The sequence below is a fragment of the Lepisosteus platostomus genome, chromosome 1, assembly GCF_059453375.1.
Source record: "Lepisosteus platostomus isolate fLepPlt1 chromosome 1, fLepPlt1.hap1, whole genome shotgun sequence".
NCBI lineage: Eukaryota > Metazoa > Chordata > Actinopteri > Semionotiformes > Lepisosteidae > Lepisosteus > Lepisosteus platostomus.
In genome coordinates, this window is record NC_142611.1 from 56,293,045 (window position 1) to 56,313,454 (window position 20,410).

Here is a 20,410-nt window from a genome sequence, read left to right on the forward strand (position 1 = left end):
ACTGAGTCAGAGCAGTTCTACAGTTCTACAGTGGGACATGGGGGGAAAGGACAAATAATCTGAGTTAGAGGTTATCTTACAAGTTACAAAGATACACACAACAGGATGGGTTACCAAGTATTTGAATCACCAGTGTTAAGGCAGAGGTAGAGGAAAATTGAAAAAGAGCGTGAGTACTGTACAATAGTTATAATAGTACTGTAGTGACTATTTTAAGTGTCACGGTTACATTTTACTCATGAAGACGTTTTATCTCAACACATCAGCTAGTAGTATTTGTTTTCTTTACTCTCTGTGATTTGGCTCAGCTTGCATCCTCTAATGGAGTTAACCCTAATGTTGTGGAAAGAAGAGAGAGGCCGCCAGGAATGATCACAACCATTTATCAGTGTTTTATCCTACTTTTGCAGTGTCACAGCATTGTTGAATGTGATGGAGGGCTTGGCCCGAGAAAAGTATGAATGCAGGGATTAGTTGCATCAATGAAGCCTTCAGAAGTGTGAAGCTCAAAGGGCTCTATAATGTTGTACAGCTATGGTACAGCTATGGAGAATCCCACTCATAGCAGCTAAGGGGGTAACCCAAGCCTGCATGTGAAACGGCTCTGAGCTGCTAGTCCAGTTTACTAGCCGGAAACTGTTTAAGTACTCTTTATGGTTGAAATAAAATTGAAGAAAATACTTTGCTTTAGATTGTGAATTTTATATATTTACTTTGGGTTGGATGGGCTCAAGAATGGATGTGAACTGGGCCTTGATTCACAAAAACAAAATACCTCTCTGTTCCACTTAAAACATCATAAGGTCAGAAATGTCCATGTGGTTCCTTGCCTCTTGGAAGTGTCCTGGTAGCTGATTGATCCAAGAATGGCTTTTGAATCTGTGAAGTTTTTTGCTCGCTTGTTTTGAAACAGATGTTAAATGGCTATGAAACCCTCAACATTAATTTAAAAACTCGAAAGAGTTGTCCCAGTTGTAAAATTTTGAACTTGAGATGTTCTTCCCTGAAATCTGTCTATTGTCTGTTGGTGTACAGGCTTCCTTTACTTTAATAGGAAGCTGTGAAGGACTTGATCTAAAGAGCTGGACATTGTCTAAAGCTGTGGTATCCAGCGTGAGGCCTGAGGGTCCGTCTGAGGCTCCAGGATGATTAACTATAACCTTTTAAAAAAAACACAAAGACTGTTTTCAGTCCCTTTGTTGCTGATGTGAGGTATTGTACATGAATGCTGTAGTGCTTGAATGACAGTGTTATCAACTAAACAGGGATTTCTTGTGTTTTGGATTATGTATGGGTGTGTGTTGGGGGCTATGGACGGTCACATGAACTACCCTGTTTCAAAATCAGATTGAAAGCCCCTGGTAACGACTGTAGAGTTTGCTAAAGGTAAAATTATAACATTCCTTCTCAGATAATAGAGTACTGACATTACAAGACTGCAATTATGGCTCTGTTGGAGTCCTCTGTATTGATTTACACAGCCGTAAAAGGATCAAGGACCACAAACTATGTGATGAGTTGTCTTCAGTATTTCTAATCCAGTAGCATGTATGAATAGGTATTAGGAATGCCCTTTAAAGCAGTTATGAAAAAGATTACGACCGTATGAGTAACCTAAAGTCGATGTATAGATGTATCTACATGCTGATCAATTTCTTAATTAAGAGACCTTTCTTTTTATTGTTTGATTTTATTCTGGTTTTATTGACCCATCTTAATTTAGTATCTGATAAGGTCTGTAAAAAAAATGAAATCTGAGTGCTTCCGTCTAGCAGACAGTGATAAGAGAATTATTAACTTGGTAAAAAGATTACTTTTCTTTCTCTGTCTTTTTCATTGAACCAACCAAAGGTATTTTAAAGCACCGATTGAAAACTATCTTGTTTAGTAAAGATATGGTTTTTCAAAGATCAGAGGATCTCTGAAGGAACTTTCTCGATTACTTTCCAAACGTGTTTGTGCTTCTGTGGTCTTGGCAGTTAGAGGGCTGGCGCGGGCTGGAGGGGTGGGGGGTTGTGAAAACAGCAGGCCGAAAAGCCTGAAAGCGGCCCTGTCCCACTGAGTGGTGCTAATCCACATCCCTGCTCCCAGACATCTCCCGGGAGACGCACTGTATTCCCAGCCCTTCCGTTCCAGTTTCCCCCAAGCTCATGTTTGTGTTTGTTGCATGAAGAATTTCTTCACAATGCTGGAGAAGCATCACAACGGTTCTTTTGTGCTCTCGGATAATCTGATTTGAACCACCCCCCCCATGCTATTTCTATGTAAACAACAACACTATTCACCTCGACCTTAACCTAATTGGCAAAATGAATGAAGTTTGCATTACCATAACTTCCCTGAAATACAATTCGCACCGTAAGAGCTGTAATTAAAAAGAGTGTTTCGCTCAGAATGTTCTAGGGATATCCAGAGCTGCTTTTAATGGCAGCCTTGCTGCTTGGCATCCTGATTTCACTGGATCTTGGAAGCAAAGCACGGTTGAATTTGGTTAGTACTGGGATGGGGAACCTCTAAGTAGAACCTTGTGTCTGTAAGCAGCACTAGGTGGTGCTCTTTTGTAAGGGCCAGAATTTCAACACCAGCGGCCCAGTATGGTGACAGAGGGCACTGTGCTGTAGGAGGTGCCATCCTTCAGGTGAAACCAGGGTTCCAACTGCTTGAGCGTTAATAAAAAAATCCCAAGAGTAGCAGTCTTTACCTCAGTGTCCTGGCTAAATCCCATTCTGTGCCTGTACAATTTGACCTTTTTAAAAGTTACTTAGTTCCATTTGAAACGGTTTCTCACATTTCCCTCTCTTCTGCTGTGCAATGCCCGCTGTGCTGCCCTTCAGTGGTGCATGAATCAGATCCCCTCTTAACCGTGTATATGTAACATGTTTTAGGATTCTGTTAAAATGTTTAAGCATAATTACATTATAGGTTCACACATACAGTATAACTGTCCATATCTAGTCCATATTTGCTGACACAAGAGTAATTGTTACAAAATTGTTCCTAGACCCATTTCATACTAAGTAAGAAATTTGGTATTGGTAACCATGGTAGAATTAGAAAGCTTGGCTGTTCATTGAAAAGTGTTAGTCATTTCTTCTCTTTAGCTGTTCACTTGCCAGCACACAGTTTGACTGGCCTAACCAGTACACTTCTCAGGTTTTTATCAGCCTAAGAGTTTGTTGGCCACATGTCAGAGAACTGTTATACAATATCTCTGAGAAACTGAAGAGTTGCTGGTATCTGGGGAAGCCTGTACTGCTTAGCATTATTATTTTTTTTGTTGTAATGCAGAGACTCAGCCTTGTATTTCCAGTTCTGTATATTGTCAGTGTAGTCGTACAAAGCCAGCTTAAATCTGATGGTATATAAAAACTTGAATCCTAGCTTAGGGTACAGCCCTCCTGTTTGATCTTCCTGGTACTTAGGAACTAGGAAACACTGTACAGGTGTTAGGAACATTTTTGGAGTGCATGGCTAATTGGTGACAAAAATTGGTATTTTCAAGGTGGAACAGTCTTAAATTTTCCAATATTAAACAAAATATATTTTTTGTGAGGTACTGTACCCTGAAATCTACAAACCATAGACATTGCAATACTTCCTTTAAATAGGTGGAGATATATTGGAAAGCTTTTTGTGGTTATCATGCTTCTGTGTTTTTGCCATTTCTGGTGTAAAGACAAACTTTGGATCAACAGGACAGGAGCTCCAGACTTTTTATAAACAGGAGCTGGAGTGGTACTTTGTGATGCTGTAATCAGAATGAATGACATTCTGTGGTTTATGGAATTGAAAAGATGTGAGCCTTGTCTAATAGACGTAGCTATGGAGTAGGTGGTCCGCTGGTTCATCTCAGAGAGAAGATACACTTTTTACCCGGAAAAATGAAGTTTTGAATTTTATGCTAATGCTGTGTAGGCAAGACTTGGTCTGCTGATTCCAAGGACACTAGAGAGCCCACGGTTTCTGTTGTTTTTCGTGACTTGGATCTGTTATATCCAATCTGGCCTTGCATTGTTAATCACAAGTCTTGTAAATGTGCTGATGTGTAACTTTCCATTTGTGTAACTGGGATTTAAGAATGGATCCTTCTATTGTTATCGAATCCTTGTTCCATCAGCCATATTTACCCAAGATAAATATTGGTAGCAGTCTGACATGTCTAATTGTCATATGTGTTTCTAATCGCATAACTTCCACAGCTGACAATTAAAGTAAATGCCTTTAATTATTTAAGCAAGAATTAGTGTTGTCCATGGCAAGGGTAAAAAATGCAAAGGAAATGGCGTAGTGTTTTAAGCTTTGTTGGATTTATTGATTTCTTTGTTGTAAATCACCATTGCAAACCTAAGCTCATGTGCAGATTTGGGGGGATGAGTCTCAGGTTTAATTTGTAAATGGATTTTGAGATTCACTGAGCAGAATCAAAAATGAAAAGATCTGACAGAAGGCTCTGAAACACATCTACAAAGAGTATTTCTGCAGTGACAACCTGTGCACTATATCTTAATTTGGAATCACAGAAAACTGCTTTGGTTTTAAGATCATGATAACACTGATAATACATTTTAATACTGGGTCATAATACTGTTAACAGATCCGATAAGACTTGCACTTTATGTGTACTCCTACTCCACTCCACTTCTGCCCCGGTTTGTACAGTAGGTAATAGTTTTTACTTCAAGTTGCCTTGGCATGCAGGTTAAAATTGAGATTGGGCACACAGATGTAGCTGGTATTTGTGAGGCACAGCAACTTTGTGGTGCCCATGTAAACTACAAGTCCCACAAGACCCGTGTGCTACTTCCTGTATTGCCTCTACTCTTCGACTTGCAAAGTTACGTGTCAGTTGTGATGTCATTCAAGTCCTACCCAGGGTCTGGTGCGATAGCGGTATCGCTCCTACAGGATTCCTGGTATGCATAGTTTACTACAACGTTTTGTGTAAATGTTTTTGATTTCAAATTCACTTGCACTGTTAATACCTCTACAATACCTTTTTAGTACACATTATACCATGTCTTGCCAAAATAGCAGACTAAAAATCATGAGAATGCGATCAGTGCCAACAATTAAACATCCTACATGTCTTCCTATTAGACCTGGTTTGATTCAATAGAGGTGAACCGTGGAAGCTATAGCATTTTGTAATTTTCTATTCCAGAAGTAGTCTGTTCCTCTCTCGATAAAGCCCTGTTAGCCTTGCTCCATTGTACTTTTTGGACAATCAGTCTGTATAAACCTATGCACATTTTGCACATATTTTATTGTTTTTACAGTGACTATGATCATCACATTTTGCACACACCTATGTATTTATTTATTTCTATCTATTTTGTTGTCTTTTGTTTTATAACTATTCTGATGTCTGTTTTTGCTTGTCTTGGGCTGGACTGCTGTAACATCAATTTCCCTACGGGATTAATAAAGTATTATCTATCTATCTTAAACACACCCTATTCAGACTTCTGTTTTGAAGGTGTTTTTAAAAAGAGCAAGAGGCATAAGAGAATAGAGGAGTAAAAGAAAATGAACGTCTAATTACGGAAGTGTACATATTTAGTATCAGCTTGGAAAAGTCAATAGAAAAAACTGTCAGTGGTAAAAACTGAATTGCGGTTGTAAGGGAAGCTCTACTTTCTCACGCACAGAACAGCGGGAAGCCGGCTGGGTCGCGCCGCGCTCGCGGACATAGGCCCCCGCTTCAGCTGCGTGTGGAAAAGCGAGAGCAGGTGAACGCAGCCTCGGCGGGGCTGTTCGGACATGTCGGCCTGGGTTTCCTCCAGGCAGAATAAGCAAAGCAGAAATGCGCTCTGCGTTGCGCAATAGCGTGAGAACGGTTTATATTACAATTACCCAGTCTCCGAACTTCCTTTGTGCTGTTTGAAGCTGGCCGTGTGCAAACGAATCCAACTTGGTGAAGGAAGAGAAAAGCTGCCGCTTGATTCCAGAGAAGTCCAATTACCAAGTCCCTAAATATACCTCTTTAATTGCTGTTGTATTTTAACACTGAAACCAACATGTTCTGTCTTATTACTGCTGCAGTAATCTCTTCTGTGTCAAGAGTTTGAACTGCAATGAATATATTTGAAATCAAATAGATCCTGTGATGGAGATTCATGTCTTTTTTTTTTTTTACTTGAAGCACCACAGTAGTTGTACAGTTTGCTCTCTGGGGTAATCAGTTAATCTTTCAATGAGACAATTTAGAGATGCACTTGGTCACTGTTTGGAATTAAAGATTTAATGTACACTCTAATGTGCACTGTGCACTTTAGACACAGTACTTTAATTTCAGTCTAGTAAAAGTTGTTCCCTAATAGCTCCCCATCCATTTTAATCCTGTATCAAGTATTTTAGATTTTTAATATCACGAGGTGTGATAAATGGCACAACCCTGTTTGAAGACGGCATGATCTGTGCAGGTTCCATTGAGCTGCTTTCAGGCATGTAGCGCCAGCGGTGATGTCATGCAGCAAACAGCTTGCGGAGAAGGCCGAGAAACCTCCAGCTCTGGGTGTGGCAATACTGAACAAGAAGACTTGCCCTGGGGCAGACCCTTCTGTCCTTAATTCAAGGAGTTTCTTGTGGGTGTTGACTGACGAGTGAGACTCCATGCAAACTCCACACAGCAGGATCAGATGGCTGAAGGTGAATTTGGAACCCAGTGCTGATAGATGCAGCTCCACTCTCACACGTTGCTCTTTTGCTATTTGTGATCACCATATTAATCACAGGGCTCCTGCCTTCAAGCCCATTCAAATTTTTTACCAACTTTTTTCCACTCTGCCGGGAATTCTAGCTTATCTTTGCATTAGTTTGTAGTGGAAGGGCACTATGAGTCTCGAGGCTTATTGCAACTGAGCAGGAACTGCTGTAGTAAATGTAAAAGTTATGAAAGACTCACGTGTACTGCAATAAATTCTTGATGTTCTGGATTAAACTAGACCAATTAAATATTTGTACAGCTGTAGCAGATGAGCTGTGGTCTGACATTATACTGAATTATGCTATCCTAATGCAATTATGTATTTTTCAATTTTATGAATACAGCGCTTTGTTCCTTTAACTTCAGATTTCACAGTATATGTCATTGCTAAGAAAGTCTACAGTCAAAAGCAGAGTTTTTATTCTGAAGTATCGAAGTATCCAGATCATAGTTTATAGATTTCACAAAAATAATCTTATAGACAGAACTTGTAATAAACTTCCCTAATATGTAATCAAAAGATTATATTTATGCTATTATATAGGTACTGGAATTAGTGTGGGGAAAAAGCTGCTAGAGTATTCAAATAAAGCAAGGTTTTATTGGTCAAAACATCTCTTTTAGGGATGAAATAAAATATTAATAGTCTAATGTAACCATAGTCCTGAGAGTTTGGAAACAAATCGATCTCTGCACTTAAGTATGCAATTGTAGCTGACTAAACTTTGCCTTAAAAAGTTGTGATGCCTGCAGGGGATGATCAGAGTTCTAGCTTTTTTCCACTTTATTTTAAATCATAATTGTGAAATGTGTGAAGTGTGCTGACTTGTGCTTGGTAAGAAAGGTGTGTTTATGAGCCTGTAGGTCCAAATAATGTGCAAGGATGTTTGTACAAATAAAAGGCTCATGGTAAAGCAGAGCTGTGGAGCAGTGAGAGAGATAAAGCAAGTCTGGGGACAGTTCTGATGTTTTGAAAAAAATAGGGTGCTAATTCATTCTCCATCACTGTGATTACACATTTGGAATGGTAGAAGGTCAGTTCAGCCTGGGAAATCATCAACCTGATCGTTGTCTTTGGATGTCTGAGCTGTTGGTATCTGATACCTGCATCCTTACAATAGAAGTGTTGTGTTGACTCTAACATGAACACTGTAACGCATGTTGTGTATTAATATGGAAGATGACCCTCTGGATATGGGCAAAGGGTTATCTTTCTCATTGGATCTTAATTCTGATTTACCTGTGGTCCACTTAGGCTTCCACTGGATGGGACACTTGGGGTCTTGCCATCATACCCTGTTGTGAATTGTGGCTGATTGGCTTCCTAGCTTACAAAGAAATGATTTTAAGAAACCATCTAGACTGAATCTTTAAGATCTTCGGAGTTCTGCATGACTGGGCCCGGTCAGTACTGTGGTGGGATACCCCTGAGGAAACCAGTTTACTGTAAGTGCTGTTTGTGAACCAACATCCTTGAATGAGATGCCTTACCAAGTTTCTGACAACTTCGGTAATTAAAGCTCTTATGTAGCTTTTGTAAGAGTTAGGGGAGTTAGCCCCAGTGTACTGCTTACATTCCACGTTGGGTTTACACGGTATGGCTTCTCTAAAATTCCTTCTGAATTCAACACGAATTGATCTCTTAATCTGTTGTGTAGAGGAGCTTTTTGCATGTAATGGTTGGTGCATGTAGGCAAGCTTGCTGCTGCATTTCACCAGTGGTCAAATACGAACCTAAAGGAGGGATCCTTCAGAAACAAAAAGCATTTAGTAAAAGCAATATTATTGTATAAAGTGCTTAGCCAGAACAGATACGCTGTGTTTTTGGTAGCTGAAAGTTTAAGGTTTAGCTCAAAGATGACTCATCTAAAGTATATTTGAAACACTTCTGATGATATCTTTTTAGAAGTTCTTAGAATGGTGAACAACAATTTTTAATTCTTGATTTAAATATTTCCATTTGGTGCAATTCTTTTTAATAGTTTTTTTCATTCAAAGTCATTTCAACATGAAGGGGTTATTTGGTATAATGTGATAAAGGGTCGCAACTGTTTAAAAAAAATGTTTTTTATTCTTCCATTAACAAGTCTCATTAAAAATCCATTATGTGTAACTCTCGTTGTGCTTAGATTAACTCTGTACTTTGGCTTTTTCAAAAAGCATTACATAACTTCTTAATTACATTGTCAACTAATACAGTTGGAAATCAAATTTAATCTTCTTTTCATTACGTGCTTTGCATATAATTAAGGTAAAAGATTACAGATTTGTCAAGGGCTATAAATAATAACATAAATTGCGGAATTTGTAACCTTTTGTAGGAGTTATATGAAACTGATTTCGGAAAATGTGCCTAATATGTGCAAGTGTCTTTATTATGCAGTGCTGTGCTTGTATCTGAAACGTCATGTGAAAAAGTCAGTAATTGCTTCACCTCACTTGAACCTCACCCAACTCTTCCTAGAACCTGACCTCTCCAGCATGAACATGATGTAACATTCACCCTGTACGTTATGTGAAATTAATGCAATTAGAGATCTGTGAAGGTTACACAGTCACATTGTGTGAGGTGTTATAGTAGACATTGTTCAGAACAGCACAGTCTTATGCCTCAGAGTTTGTACATGTACGTGCACGAAGGTGCAGTGTTTTCCTTCTAGAAATTCAGTCGGTCATCAAAGAACGTCATCAGTGTCAAAAGATATCCTCCGGGAACCAAAAAGCATAACTAAGAGAGTTATACTGGAACCTCATTAGGTGAGGTACATGCTACTTCTGAAAAATTTTTTTTTCTAAAGTACTTTTTGAAGGAAGTGTCAGACGCCACTGGAAATAGGAAGGAACCTGTTAAACATTAACTATTGCGTCAGCTTTGTTGTCCTGTCTTTTTCTTTATTATTAGTGCCTAATTTCCACTGTCAACCAATAATGTAGCAAGAAGACTTCCCCAAGATGGGGATAGTCTGTTACAGGTTACCTCCCCCAGCTCAGATGGTGCTCTTTTTGTTGCGAGTTGACAGAGACGAGTGAGTTAAAAGTACTTCACTTGAGAATGTGACCCAGGCTCTCCCTTGGGGCTTAAACCCATAACCCTGTCTAAAGCCTTAAACACTCACCATGCTACCCAGAGCACCAGCACAGTGTCCACAGAAGGATACAGGAACCTGTCAGATTTAGTGCTACTAACCCATGACAGACTTTCATGATGACATGATTTCATCTTCGAATAGCATTGCAGGGTTAATATTCTATGATGGAGAAATTTTCCATGTCAGCCAGTCCTGTAAATAACCTGGGGCCCTGATTTAGCGGTATGTTTAGCAAAGTACTAAAGTACTTTTCCTAATATTAGTGATTTAATTCAACATGTAGACTGAAATGGAAAGTAAGTCAGAGGAATCTAATTATAAGGTTTGTAGCAGGTTTTGCCTTAAGGATACGTGTTTGCTTAGGGGGGTGGGAAGAGGATTAAGAAAACGTGCAACTTATTCCCAAGCAGTTAAAAAAAGAGAATGAACATGGGCTTAGAACCTGCCTGACCTTATTTTTTTAATTGAAGTATGCACTTTAAGTCTTCATAACCATGTGTTACCCAATCCTTTTAAACAAGTGTTTGGCATTTAAAAAATATTTTGCAGGACTATTAACAGTCAAGCAAAAAAAAAAAAATCTTGCTCTGAAGGAGATGCTATTAATGAATGAGGCCAATTAGACTTGCAGATGAAAAGGCAAACTGGGTCACCATCACTGCCGTGTGAACTGTCTGAACCCACTAAAATAGCGTTTAATTTTTGTTTTGTATTCCAACTGAGCGTTCTGTTGTCTTTCAGTCGTGAGGCATCGGATCCAAATGAACAGACAGTGATTGCTGTCATGCAAGCTTGGATGTATTTCACAGTTACAAATGATTAAAGTGACATTTCTGCAGAGCTGCTGTCTGGTATCCTAGAAACAACAGCCCCTTGGTTGCAAATGTACTTGTTATGATGGCGGCCAGTCCCAGGTCCAAGATGTTCTAGTTGTGCTGGTCCAAACCACACATCATGTCTGAACTTTTCATGAAAACTTCTCTTCTGTCTTCAGGCCAAACCATCATACTTCCTTTGTTGCTAGAACTCATTCAAAATTGCAAATATCACCTTTGCATATGACACTGTTCCTTGAAGAGTCCTGGTTTAGGCAGCAAGCGTTATAATCATAATAATAACAACATCATAATAATAATTCCTCGCAATTAAATAGCACTTTTCTGGACACTCCACTCAAAGTGCTTTATAGGTAATGGGGACTCCCCTCCACCACCACCAATGTGCAGCATCCACCTTGATGATGCGACGGCAGCCATAGTGCGCCAGAACGCTCACCACACATCAGCTATCAGTGGGGCGGAGAGCAGAGTAATGAAGCCAATTCATAGAGGGAGATTATTAGGAGGCCATGATCGGTAAACACCAAAGGGAAATTTGGCCAGGACGCCGGGGTTACACCCCTACTCTTTTCAAGAGACACCCTGGGATTTTTAATGACGCAGAGAGTCAGGACCACAGTTGTAAGGGTCATCTGAAGGATGGCGTCTTTTTTTACAGTATAGTGTCCACAGGGTGTGCGCCCCCTACTGGCCCCTCTAATACTTTTTCCAGCAGCAACCTTAGTTTTTCCCAGGAGGTCTCCCATCCAGGTACTGGCCAGGCTCACACCTGCTGAGTTTCAGTGGGTTTCCAGTTGTGAGTTGCTGGGTGACATGGCTGCTGAAAGTTGAAAGTCCTTTGTTATTCTTCTAACAAGTGGGTGAAATCCACAAACCATAATGAGCCAGTTGCTTCTTAACTTGTATTTGAACTGATGACTGTGCAATAAAGAACTTGCCTTCTAGCAGTTGAAAGGTCACTCCTCACCAATATCTAATCAGGGTTGCAGGTTATGTAATCCATTCATGGACGTCCCTTGGGGTGCAGAATGATTGTCTCCCATGAGCCCGCAGGTGACTGATAAGACAGGATGGGAGACCCACACAGGAACCACTGGTTGAGCAGGTGATATACTGTGATAGCTGTTAGAGAGAAGAGAAAATTGTGTTCTAGAAAATTAGGACAATTTAAAATCTACAGCCCCATTCTTATTCTGATCACATGGAATGCTGTAATGGTTAATTTGCAATAAACTTGTCTGGTATCTGTATGTATTTGTGCTGCTGAGGGGGCAGTGTTTAGGAATCTGTGGTACTCTGGTCCAGAGGGAGGGTTCTGGGTACAGTACACATATTACTGTGTTGTCTCTGAGCCAGTGAGCTTACTCCAGGTGCTCCTGTCTGCTCAGCTGTTTGGATGGCTTACCAGCATTGCTGGATTTTGTGATGAATCACTTCCCATCAAGAGAAGTTTTTACGCTGTTTTTTTTTTAACACTGCCATGACTGGGATAAGAGGAATATTAGAATGTGATTTCCAAGTAACCCGATTTGTTTGTGGTGCTGCCTAGCATTTGTCCTCACTCCGGTTTTGAGGCAGTGCGCCTTAGACAAGGGTTGACAAAGCCTGAGCTGGAGGAGCCAGCCTTGCGTGTCGGAGTTAGCACCAGTTAGCTCCTCTTCCTTTGAGATCTGGACCAGAACATGGCTTTGCCCTACTTGGCGGTCAATACAGAAAGCACCCAGCAGTGGAGCTTAAACGTCCAACGTTCTCAGACCTTATTTAAATGATGGGACAGAAAGGCCTTTCTGTAGGGCCCGGCTGGAGAGAGGCATGTGCGGAGCTCTGTGCCCTTCAGTAACCTCTCTTGCCAGTTCCGTCCCTCTGCCCCCTGTCGCTGAGGCCCCGTTTTATCGGCTTCTACCAGCAGCACATTTTTATTGTCAGCCAGTAGCCCTGATGTAAGTGTGATTCAATTCAGATGGCATTTCCAAGAGCAGTGGTCAATGCGGTCTCTGTCTGGCATGGCTCAGTCAACCGGACCTTCTACCCTTCATACAGACGGGAGCAACAGCTGCAGCACTGGGGGCCTCTGAGGCAGGAATTCAGACCATTCTGCCCAGAGAGACAGTCGTTCAGTGCACATTCAACTCAAAAAGCCATGTGGCGCTTGGAATTTCACTGCTTTAGTTATTCCACAGGCCCAGTACGCTGAATTTACTTCAACTTGTTTCTTTACATCGGGCCTGACAAAAAACTAGTGGTTAAGCTGAGTGGCAGTTTTTCTTGCCATCCAAGGTAGTTTTTATGTTCTGCTGTTCTGAAGTGTTTTCAAATTGCGGAGACAAGCCGTTTCCATTTATCAACGATAACTGCCTCAGTCTAGAAGTCAAGGTAAGTTTAACACAATGAGACCTTTTTTAATGCTGTGCTTTAAATACGGTTATATAAAGTGCGTACGTGAGTGTTCTTTGATGGGGGCAAAAAATAGTACAGTCAGTGGCAACTTTCAGCCTGTGTGTGGGGAAGCTGTAGACTTGTGGTACAAACTGTACACTGTTCCTCTTCAGTGTTTTAGAGACCTTGCAGCTCTGTCGATGGAAAATAACTATCATTAAGATACCATTATAAGAAAACACAATGCCTTGCAGTTGCACGGGTGCGATATTACAGCTGCTAGATAAGTAGTAGTAATGTTATAGCAGCAGGAACTTTTCATCAGGGGAGCTGTGCTGTGGGGGAAATTGAGTAGACTTACAGAAGTTCTGTTCATCAGCTCCTTATTAAACTTGCTGTGTCTTGCTGCTGTGAAATTACCTTGCCTTGCTGATGCTTTGATTTGTTTGTTCCAAATCTTTGCAAAAACTGATGGTATTGGCATTCTCCTGGAACAATGAAATGAATTGTCCTGCAAGGGAGCAGCTTTACGAAGTGACTAGCAAGGCAAAATGCGAAGGTCTTGGTCCTAATTATGCAAGTTGTGGAAGTTTAGTAAAATGCCCATCAAAAGTAGAAAGAGTCCAAAAAACAAGTACAGCAAAGTCCCAGGTCCACCTTCCCCCCCTCCCCACGTATTTCTGTCTCGCAATCTATTGTACTGGTGTTGGTGTACTTTTGTAGAAAAGATTTTTTTAGAAAGGACATGCGGCATAAGTAATTTAAACGACGAATTTTCACGACTGTCTCAGACCAGTAGATCCCCAGAGCTTTAGAAATGGTTTTGTAAGCTTTTCCAGACTGAGCAGGGAATGATGGGCCTCTGAATTCTCTGTCTCGAGAGCTTCACTGTGATGATGAGAATCAATGCTGGTGAGTTTGATATAGGGAAGACCCTGATTGTTTAATAAAGTATTCACACACTTGCCCTAGTTTTTCCTTTAATTGAAGTCCTGAACTTCGGGGGTGTTAAAGTTTTACACAGAAACATTGGATTTTGGATGACTCTGAAATAAATGAAACGAGCACCAAATATTGGTGTTATTTGTCCGCTCCCTTTATGTATCACTAGGAGACACATGAAGCTCTGACAATGTTGAGTGGTGAAAATGTGCACAAATTCAGAACATCTTAAAAGGGGCCACATACTTTTCACTGAATATTAAAGTGTATTTATGATATCAAGACTTCTTGTTAATCTTGAAGAAAAACTTAATTTTGTCTGTGAAAGTGTTTTTTAAACTCTTCACTGCTGTTTTTGTATGGTATATGGCTTTTGCATAGTTTCTCCTAAAAAGTGGTTTGAAACTGGAGGCACTCCTTTACGCAAAGGGTGGTGGGAGTGTGGAACAAGCTGCACAGTGGTGTTATTGAAGCCAGTACCCTGACTTCTTTCACAAAATGGCGGGATGAGATTCATGGATCAGTTAGTTTCTGCCATCCAAACAGACTGCATGGGCGAATGGCCTCTTGTCATTCCCAGGTACAAATTAAATTCAGGCAATTACAATAATGGGTCACTGACATTATATTAGAATTACGGCATAGAGAACAAGCACTACTATCCATTTTCAGCCCACATGCCCTAATGAGAGTCCCAGTCTCAAGCCCAAGTTTTGTTATTGACAGAGGCTTTAAAGAAAACATTTGGAAACTGCGATCTGCTTTTGTGCTAATATGAAAATTCACGTATTGATCAAATTTCAAGTCAGTTTCTTTATTCTAGATTCCAGGCGGGCTCCCGTAAGCTTGGGCATTGCCTGCAAGGCAGAGGCTGTGCTCCACTGGACAGATTGCAGTGCACTAGCAAGCAGGTGTCTTGATCTGCACCTCGGTGTCTGTGCCTGGCTGAGGAGCCAATGGTGTGAAGCTGCCATCTGTGGGATTATGACTGCACGCCTCAAAGTCAGAATCCCCCCTAGACGGTTTTGACTTGATTTCTCCACGCCTGGTTAGGGGGCTTGAAGCAGTGAGCCCCTGTGAATCAGAGTTCCTCATTCTAAATGGGTGAAACTGAAGGGAGAAAAGGATATTAGCATTTTTCTTTAAAAAAAAAAACAGCTCCTGTTTGAGTAGAGCAAGTTGTTCATTGATTGGTGACGGGTGTTTCAGCATTAGAATTGGCGTCTTCGTATTTAGGAAGATGCAGTAGTCTGCTTTCAGAATGTGGCAGTAATAGCAAAACATCTTAAATTTCATTTTCCAGTTTTTTTATTTTCCCTTCTGTTAAGCTGGGTTTTAAATATCCCTCAGCTCATGAGGAGCCAATTAAAGTACCAGTATGTCTTGGGACTGTGGGAAGAAACCAGAGCACCTGAAGGAAACACACGTGAACACAGAACGTAGGGGAAAACATACAAACTCCACACATAAAGCCCCCCAGGAGGTGAACTCAGTGTCCAAGCCCTGTGAGGCAGCAATGCTAACCACTGCAGCACCGTGCCGCCCGCATACAGGTGTAATTGTGTAGTACGATCTCATTGTTGGTATATAACAATCTGATTATTTCCCTCAGCGTTATTTTTTGCTGTGCTGCATATATTAATGATTGGAACAAACTGTGAGAAAGCAGCTACATAAATTCCAGCCATATCTGCCCTGAAACTTCATCAAGCAAAGCTGAGACTTGTGACATTTTATTCTTGGCAGGTAGCTCTGTGAACACAGAGTTGCTGCATGTACTTCTTTTAGCATTTAATTGTAAAAGAGGACAAGTGTAACAGTGAGGCAAAAGTGCTACTAATGAATGAATTAGGTTTGAGAAGACCTTGGATGTGTTTTGCCTTATGGCACATTTTTATCTTCTTGGTGTGAAGAATTTCAGCTGAAGGCCCCGGAGCATTAGAAATACAGCCCCCAAGGGATGGCCAGCTGTCTGTTCTTTGGAAAAGCCAGTCGGCTCATCTAGGCCGTTTAGTTGCTAGCAACTGATTTGTGCGTTTCGTTCAGTTTCAACAACATGGCTGATTGACTGTTACAACCCTTTGTGAAGAGACGTGTATGATGTTTTCAGTTTTAAATGGACTTCCGTTTAGTTTCCATTTGTTTCCCCCGTTTTTTTGTTTCACTGTTGCTTCTTCATTGAGTTGACCATGACCTTTGGCAATTTCAATACTAATTTGGATCCCCTCATAGTCTTCAATAGCATAAATTGCAAAGGAACAGGTAAAGGTTTATTTCTCCACAGCTTTTTCCACATCCAAAACATTGTTTTTTCTCTACCTTTCAGCATGGAGTGAACCTTTACTCATTCCTTTGCACGCTGATGCAGCTACCTACAGTACTTGAATAACATCAATTGATTTACATTCTGTGTTTTTAACTTGACATTTATTTGCTTCCTCCATATTATCAAGAAGGTGTCTTTTTCTTAGCTACACAAGTCTTCACAAGAAGCCACTTCAAGCTTCGGCATTTCCCATTTTGTATTTAGGTTATTTTTGCTCCTTATACGTGTTGATACACTAGAATTGTTTACATTAAGTTATCTTGCATTTCTGACCTGTCTTGAAGTCTCTTTTTTTGAGTTTCCTTTGCAGCTTCTACACTATTTAATATTTCTCCTGTTTTGTTGTAATCTGTAAACATCTAGTTTTAATAATCATAAGAGATTCCAGGTCATTTAACATAAATTAGGTAGAACAGGGGCCACTTCTCTCAATCGTGTCTCAATACATAAAGAGATCTAGTTTTAATTATTGTTTCCATAATCTTGTAACATTTGGCTTAGTGGTCTATAATTGGTTTGGTTTTGTCTCCTTTCTCTGTATGAGCACTACATTAGAAAGTTCCAGTCAATGGATACTATTCCCATTTTGATTGACTCTTGCAAAAGTTAACAGTCTACGAATTGAATAAAATTGTTTTCTTAAATACAATTACTTCTTGTAATTGTATACCATCATATGACCTGAAGATAGAAGCATTTAAAATATAATTCATGTAATACTACTGCCTTTTCTAAGCTACATCTGTGTCATGTTGTATTTCTATCACGATCAACACCTAAATGAACCATTCACTTAATCAACTTGTCATTTCACTTTCTTCATCTAGAAGTTTTCTTTTATTATCCTGAGACCTTTTCCCTCTACTGTTGCTTTCATTTGCTGTTGTGTTGCTGAATTCTTACATTTTTGAACGGGGAAGGTGGCAGCTGACAATATCTAAACATATTTTATTGGCACAAAAGCATATAAAAATATCCTTCTTTTTGAACCAAAATTAAAAATCGGTACAGATTTGTGCTTGACAGAGTGCAGTGTCAGTTACTGATGTGCAATTCTGTCTACAGTCAGCAGTGTGTGATGGCAGGACTTTCAAGGCCAAGTCGCTAGTCTAGCCACACCTCTGAATTCCAGCTAAACTGAAAATGTCATGTTGTTCTGTACTTACCCAGCATGCAGCTCTGTTTATTATCTTTATCCGGAAATAGCTTACAGTTTATTCTGTACCCTTAAAGTACAGATCAGCTGTTGTGGCAGTTAAAGTAAAACTTTGTTTGAGAAAAATAACACTGAATGCAACACTGACGTGAAAATGTGGTGTCTTTTAATGCCTCAACTTTGTTGCAGCTGAAGGATTCTGGTTCCCATTGTTTTGACACAAGTCTGTCAAAGATCTCTTACAAGCGAGGACTGCTTTACCTCGCTCTATCACAGCACAAGAGTAATTAGAGACGCTCCAGACATTACGTTGCATTTTTCTTTTTGCTTCCTCGATCACCTTGTTGTAGCTTGTTGTGCAGTATGTGAAACGATAAACTGCACAATGCATTTACTGTCTTTAATTTTTTAGATTGTTAAATATATAAACACTGTCAATATGCTTATGCTTAGTATTTTGCTGGTAACTGATTATATTCCTTTCAAGTTTCAGTGTTAAGTCTCCTTGTTTCTTTACTGTATCTCCTTGCTTTTGCTTTGAGATACCATAAAGCCTCTGTGCAGAGAAATATTTGATTTGGCTTGGTAGCAAGCACTGTACTCAAATACTTAAGGTGTCTTTATGAATTTGACTTCTTCCTTCTGTACATCTGAAAGACACCAGCTTCAATAGAATAGCAGGTGATAGCACTTATATTTTTAGATTTACAGTAAGTTGTTTGAAAAGCCTTGCGTGCAAATTTGTCTTTAAATGATGCACGTCTGGCAGGCAGACGTTTTGTTTCTGCTTTGAAATCCATGCAAAATGATGTTTGTTTGATCATTCCGGTATTTGTCTCAGCAGTGTTATTCCTGACAAGACTTGGATCCGATCATCCAAATCTACGTGCCCACAGACTGCATGTTTTCCTGTGAATATTGAAAAGAAAAGCTTTTGCCGAGCCTGTTTTATGTCCTCTGTAAAGAAACAAAGCTCCCGATCACTTTTGAAGTAACTTTTTTTTTCTAGCTGTAACTGGCTGTTGAAAGGAAGCGTTTTATTTTTTTTTTCCAGAGCAGGTACAATGCAGTCCGCAGCCCTGTGGCTGATTTACAGAACTGATCCTGTTGCTCTTAGTTCCATCCTGCAGGATGGGTGTTCTGTCTCCTGGTCCCCCTGGAGTCCCTGAATTCTAAACTGTGTGTGAACTCCTCTTCCTTGCTAGGCTTCATGCAAGCAGCTGTTCAGAGCAGCTCGATCCATTAACACTTTAGTAAAGGGAGAGCCAGTAGTACCCCCAAACTGCTCATCCCCAAGGAAATCTAAAGTGCTTTGTCAGGTACTGGATCAGTGCCCCGGTGTATCGTTTCACAGGAGGCACAAGGAAATCCTTATTCATGTCCTCAGAGGTCATTCGTTATGCAGTGGCAAGGTGCAGCCCAGCAGATTGTGTTGACACCATTAGGATTGCTTTTCTGTGGCTGGCTTTTTTTTTTGGTGTGTCTGCCTTGAACATCAGCTGCACAATGTCTCATCTTGAAAGTAAATCTGAGAAGGCATCATTTGTGGTTTAAATCTAGTGAACAGCCATATCAGCCAGCAGCCATATCACCCTGCAACTCACAACTGGCAACCCACTGAAGCTAAGCAGGTGTGAGCCTGGTCAGTACCTGGTTGGGAGACCTCCTGGGAAAAAGGTTGCTGCTGGAAGAGGTGTTAGTGGGGCCAGCAGGGAGGCGCTCACCCTGCGGTCCATGTGGGTCCTAATGCCCCAGTATAGTGACAGGGACACTTTATTGTAAACAGGTGCCGTCCTTCGGATGAGACATAAAACAGAGGTCCTGACTCTCTGTGGTCATTAAAAATCTCAGGGTATTTCTCGAAAAGAGTAGGGGTGTAACCCCGGTGTCCTGGCCAAATTTCCCATTGGCCCTTACCGATCATGGCCTCCTAATAATCCCCATCTATGAATTGGCTTCATTACTCTGCTCTCCTCCCCATTGATAGCTGATGTGTGGTGAGCGTTCTGGCGCACTATGGCTGCCGTCGCATCATCCAGGTGGATGCTGCACATTGGTGGTGGTGGAGTGGAGTCCCCATTACCTGTAAAGCGCTTTGAGTGGAGTGTCCAGAAAAGTGCTATATAAGTGTAAGCTATTATTATTCTGATTATTATAATTATAATCGTCGGTACTTCTTGCTGTTTTTGTTTTGATCTACAGAAACAAACGTTGCGATTTAAATTCCCCGGAAACAGCTGGAAGACCTGCTGTTTTAGCTCATACGTGAAGTGAAAGATTTGAGCTTCAGGAGTCTGGTTCGTAAATCAGGGAGACTGGCAGGGTGTGCTGTACCAAAGGCAATATTGCGAGAGAGTCTCGCTGCACACAGAACGCTGATATTGGAAGAAGTTCTATGACATGAGTTGCAGTCCCTGTCAGGAGTGTAGGGGCTGATACGGTGGTGCTCTGTGCCTGCAGATCAGGCATGTTTTGATTGGCAGCAGAGAGCCATTCCTGTGGATGTTTATTTCTGTTGGTTCAGCTCTCTTGTTTGTTGACGGGATGGGGTGATGCTCTCTGAGCTAATCTTGGCTTCCTAACAAAGAGGCCCTGTAGTTGGAAAAACAGCAAAGAAAAAAGAATCACATTGTTAAGCCGGCTAAAATTTTCTAATAAAAAACAATGGTTCAAATCACATTCCTTAAATTCCAGTGTTTTTCCTTGAGTGGTCATTAGCTAGTGTTGGTATTAGTTTTTAATTTCAAAGCAAAGGTGTGTTGCTTGCATTGGATATGATTGAAATGGCACTACAACATTCTTTTACATGTACCTTTACTGTTGTTCGGGGCGGGAAAAGACCATACCAATGTTTCTGTAATGTTTGTCCAAACTTACTTTTAAAAATATCTCCTTTATTAGAGATCACTGAAGTCTGACTAAAGAGTGTACCTTTCTACAGTATATACTGGCTGCCCTGTCAGTCCTCAGAATCTG

General features: G+C 40.6%; 1 protein-coding gene across 15 annotated transcripts in view; it reads left to right on the forward strand.

Moving 5' to 3' along the window:
- gab1 (GRB2-associated binding protein 1) overlaps positions 1-20,410 on the forward strand; it is a 92,940-nt gene that overhangs the window by 39,495 nt on the left and 33,035 nt on the right. The window contains exon 1 of one of the 15 annotated variants that reach the window (XM_088633103.1): positions 12,590-13,007. The exons of the other annotated variants lie outside the window; for them this stretch is intronic. Within the exon in view, the coding sequence (XP_088489229.1) occupies positions 12,921-13,007 (87 nt within the window). The 5' untranslated portion in view covers positions 12,590-12,920. Of the gene's footprint in view, positions 1-12,589; positions 13,008-20,410 lie in introns of those variants that run through there. 15 annotated transcript variants of the gene reach the window in all.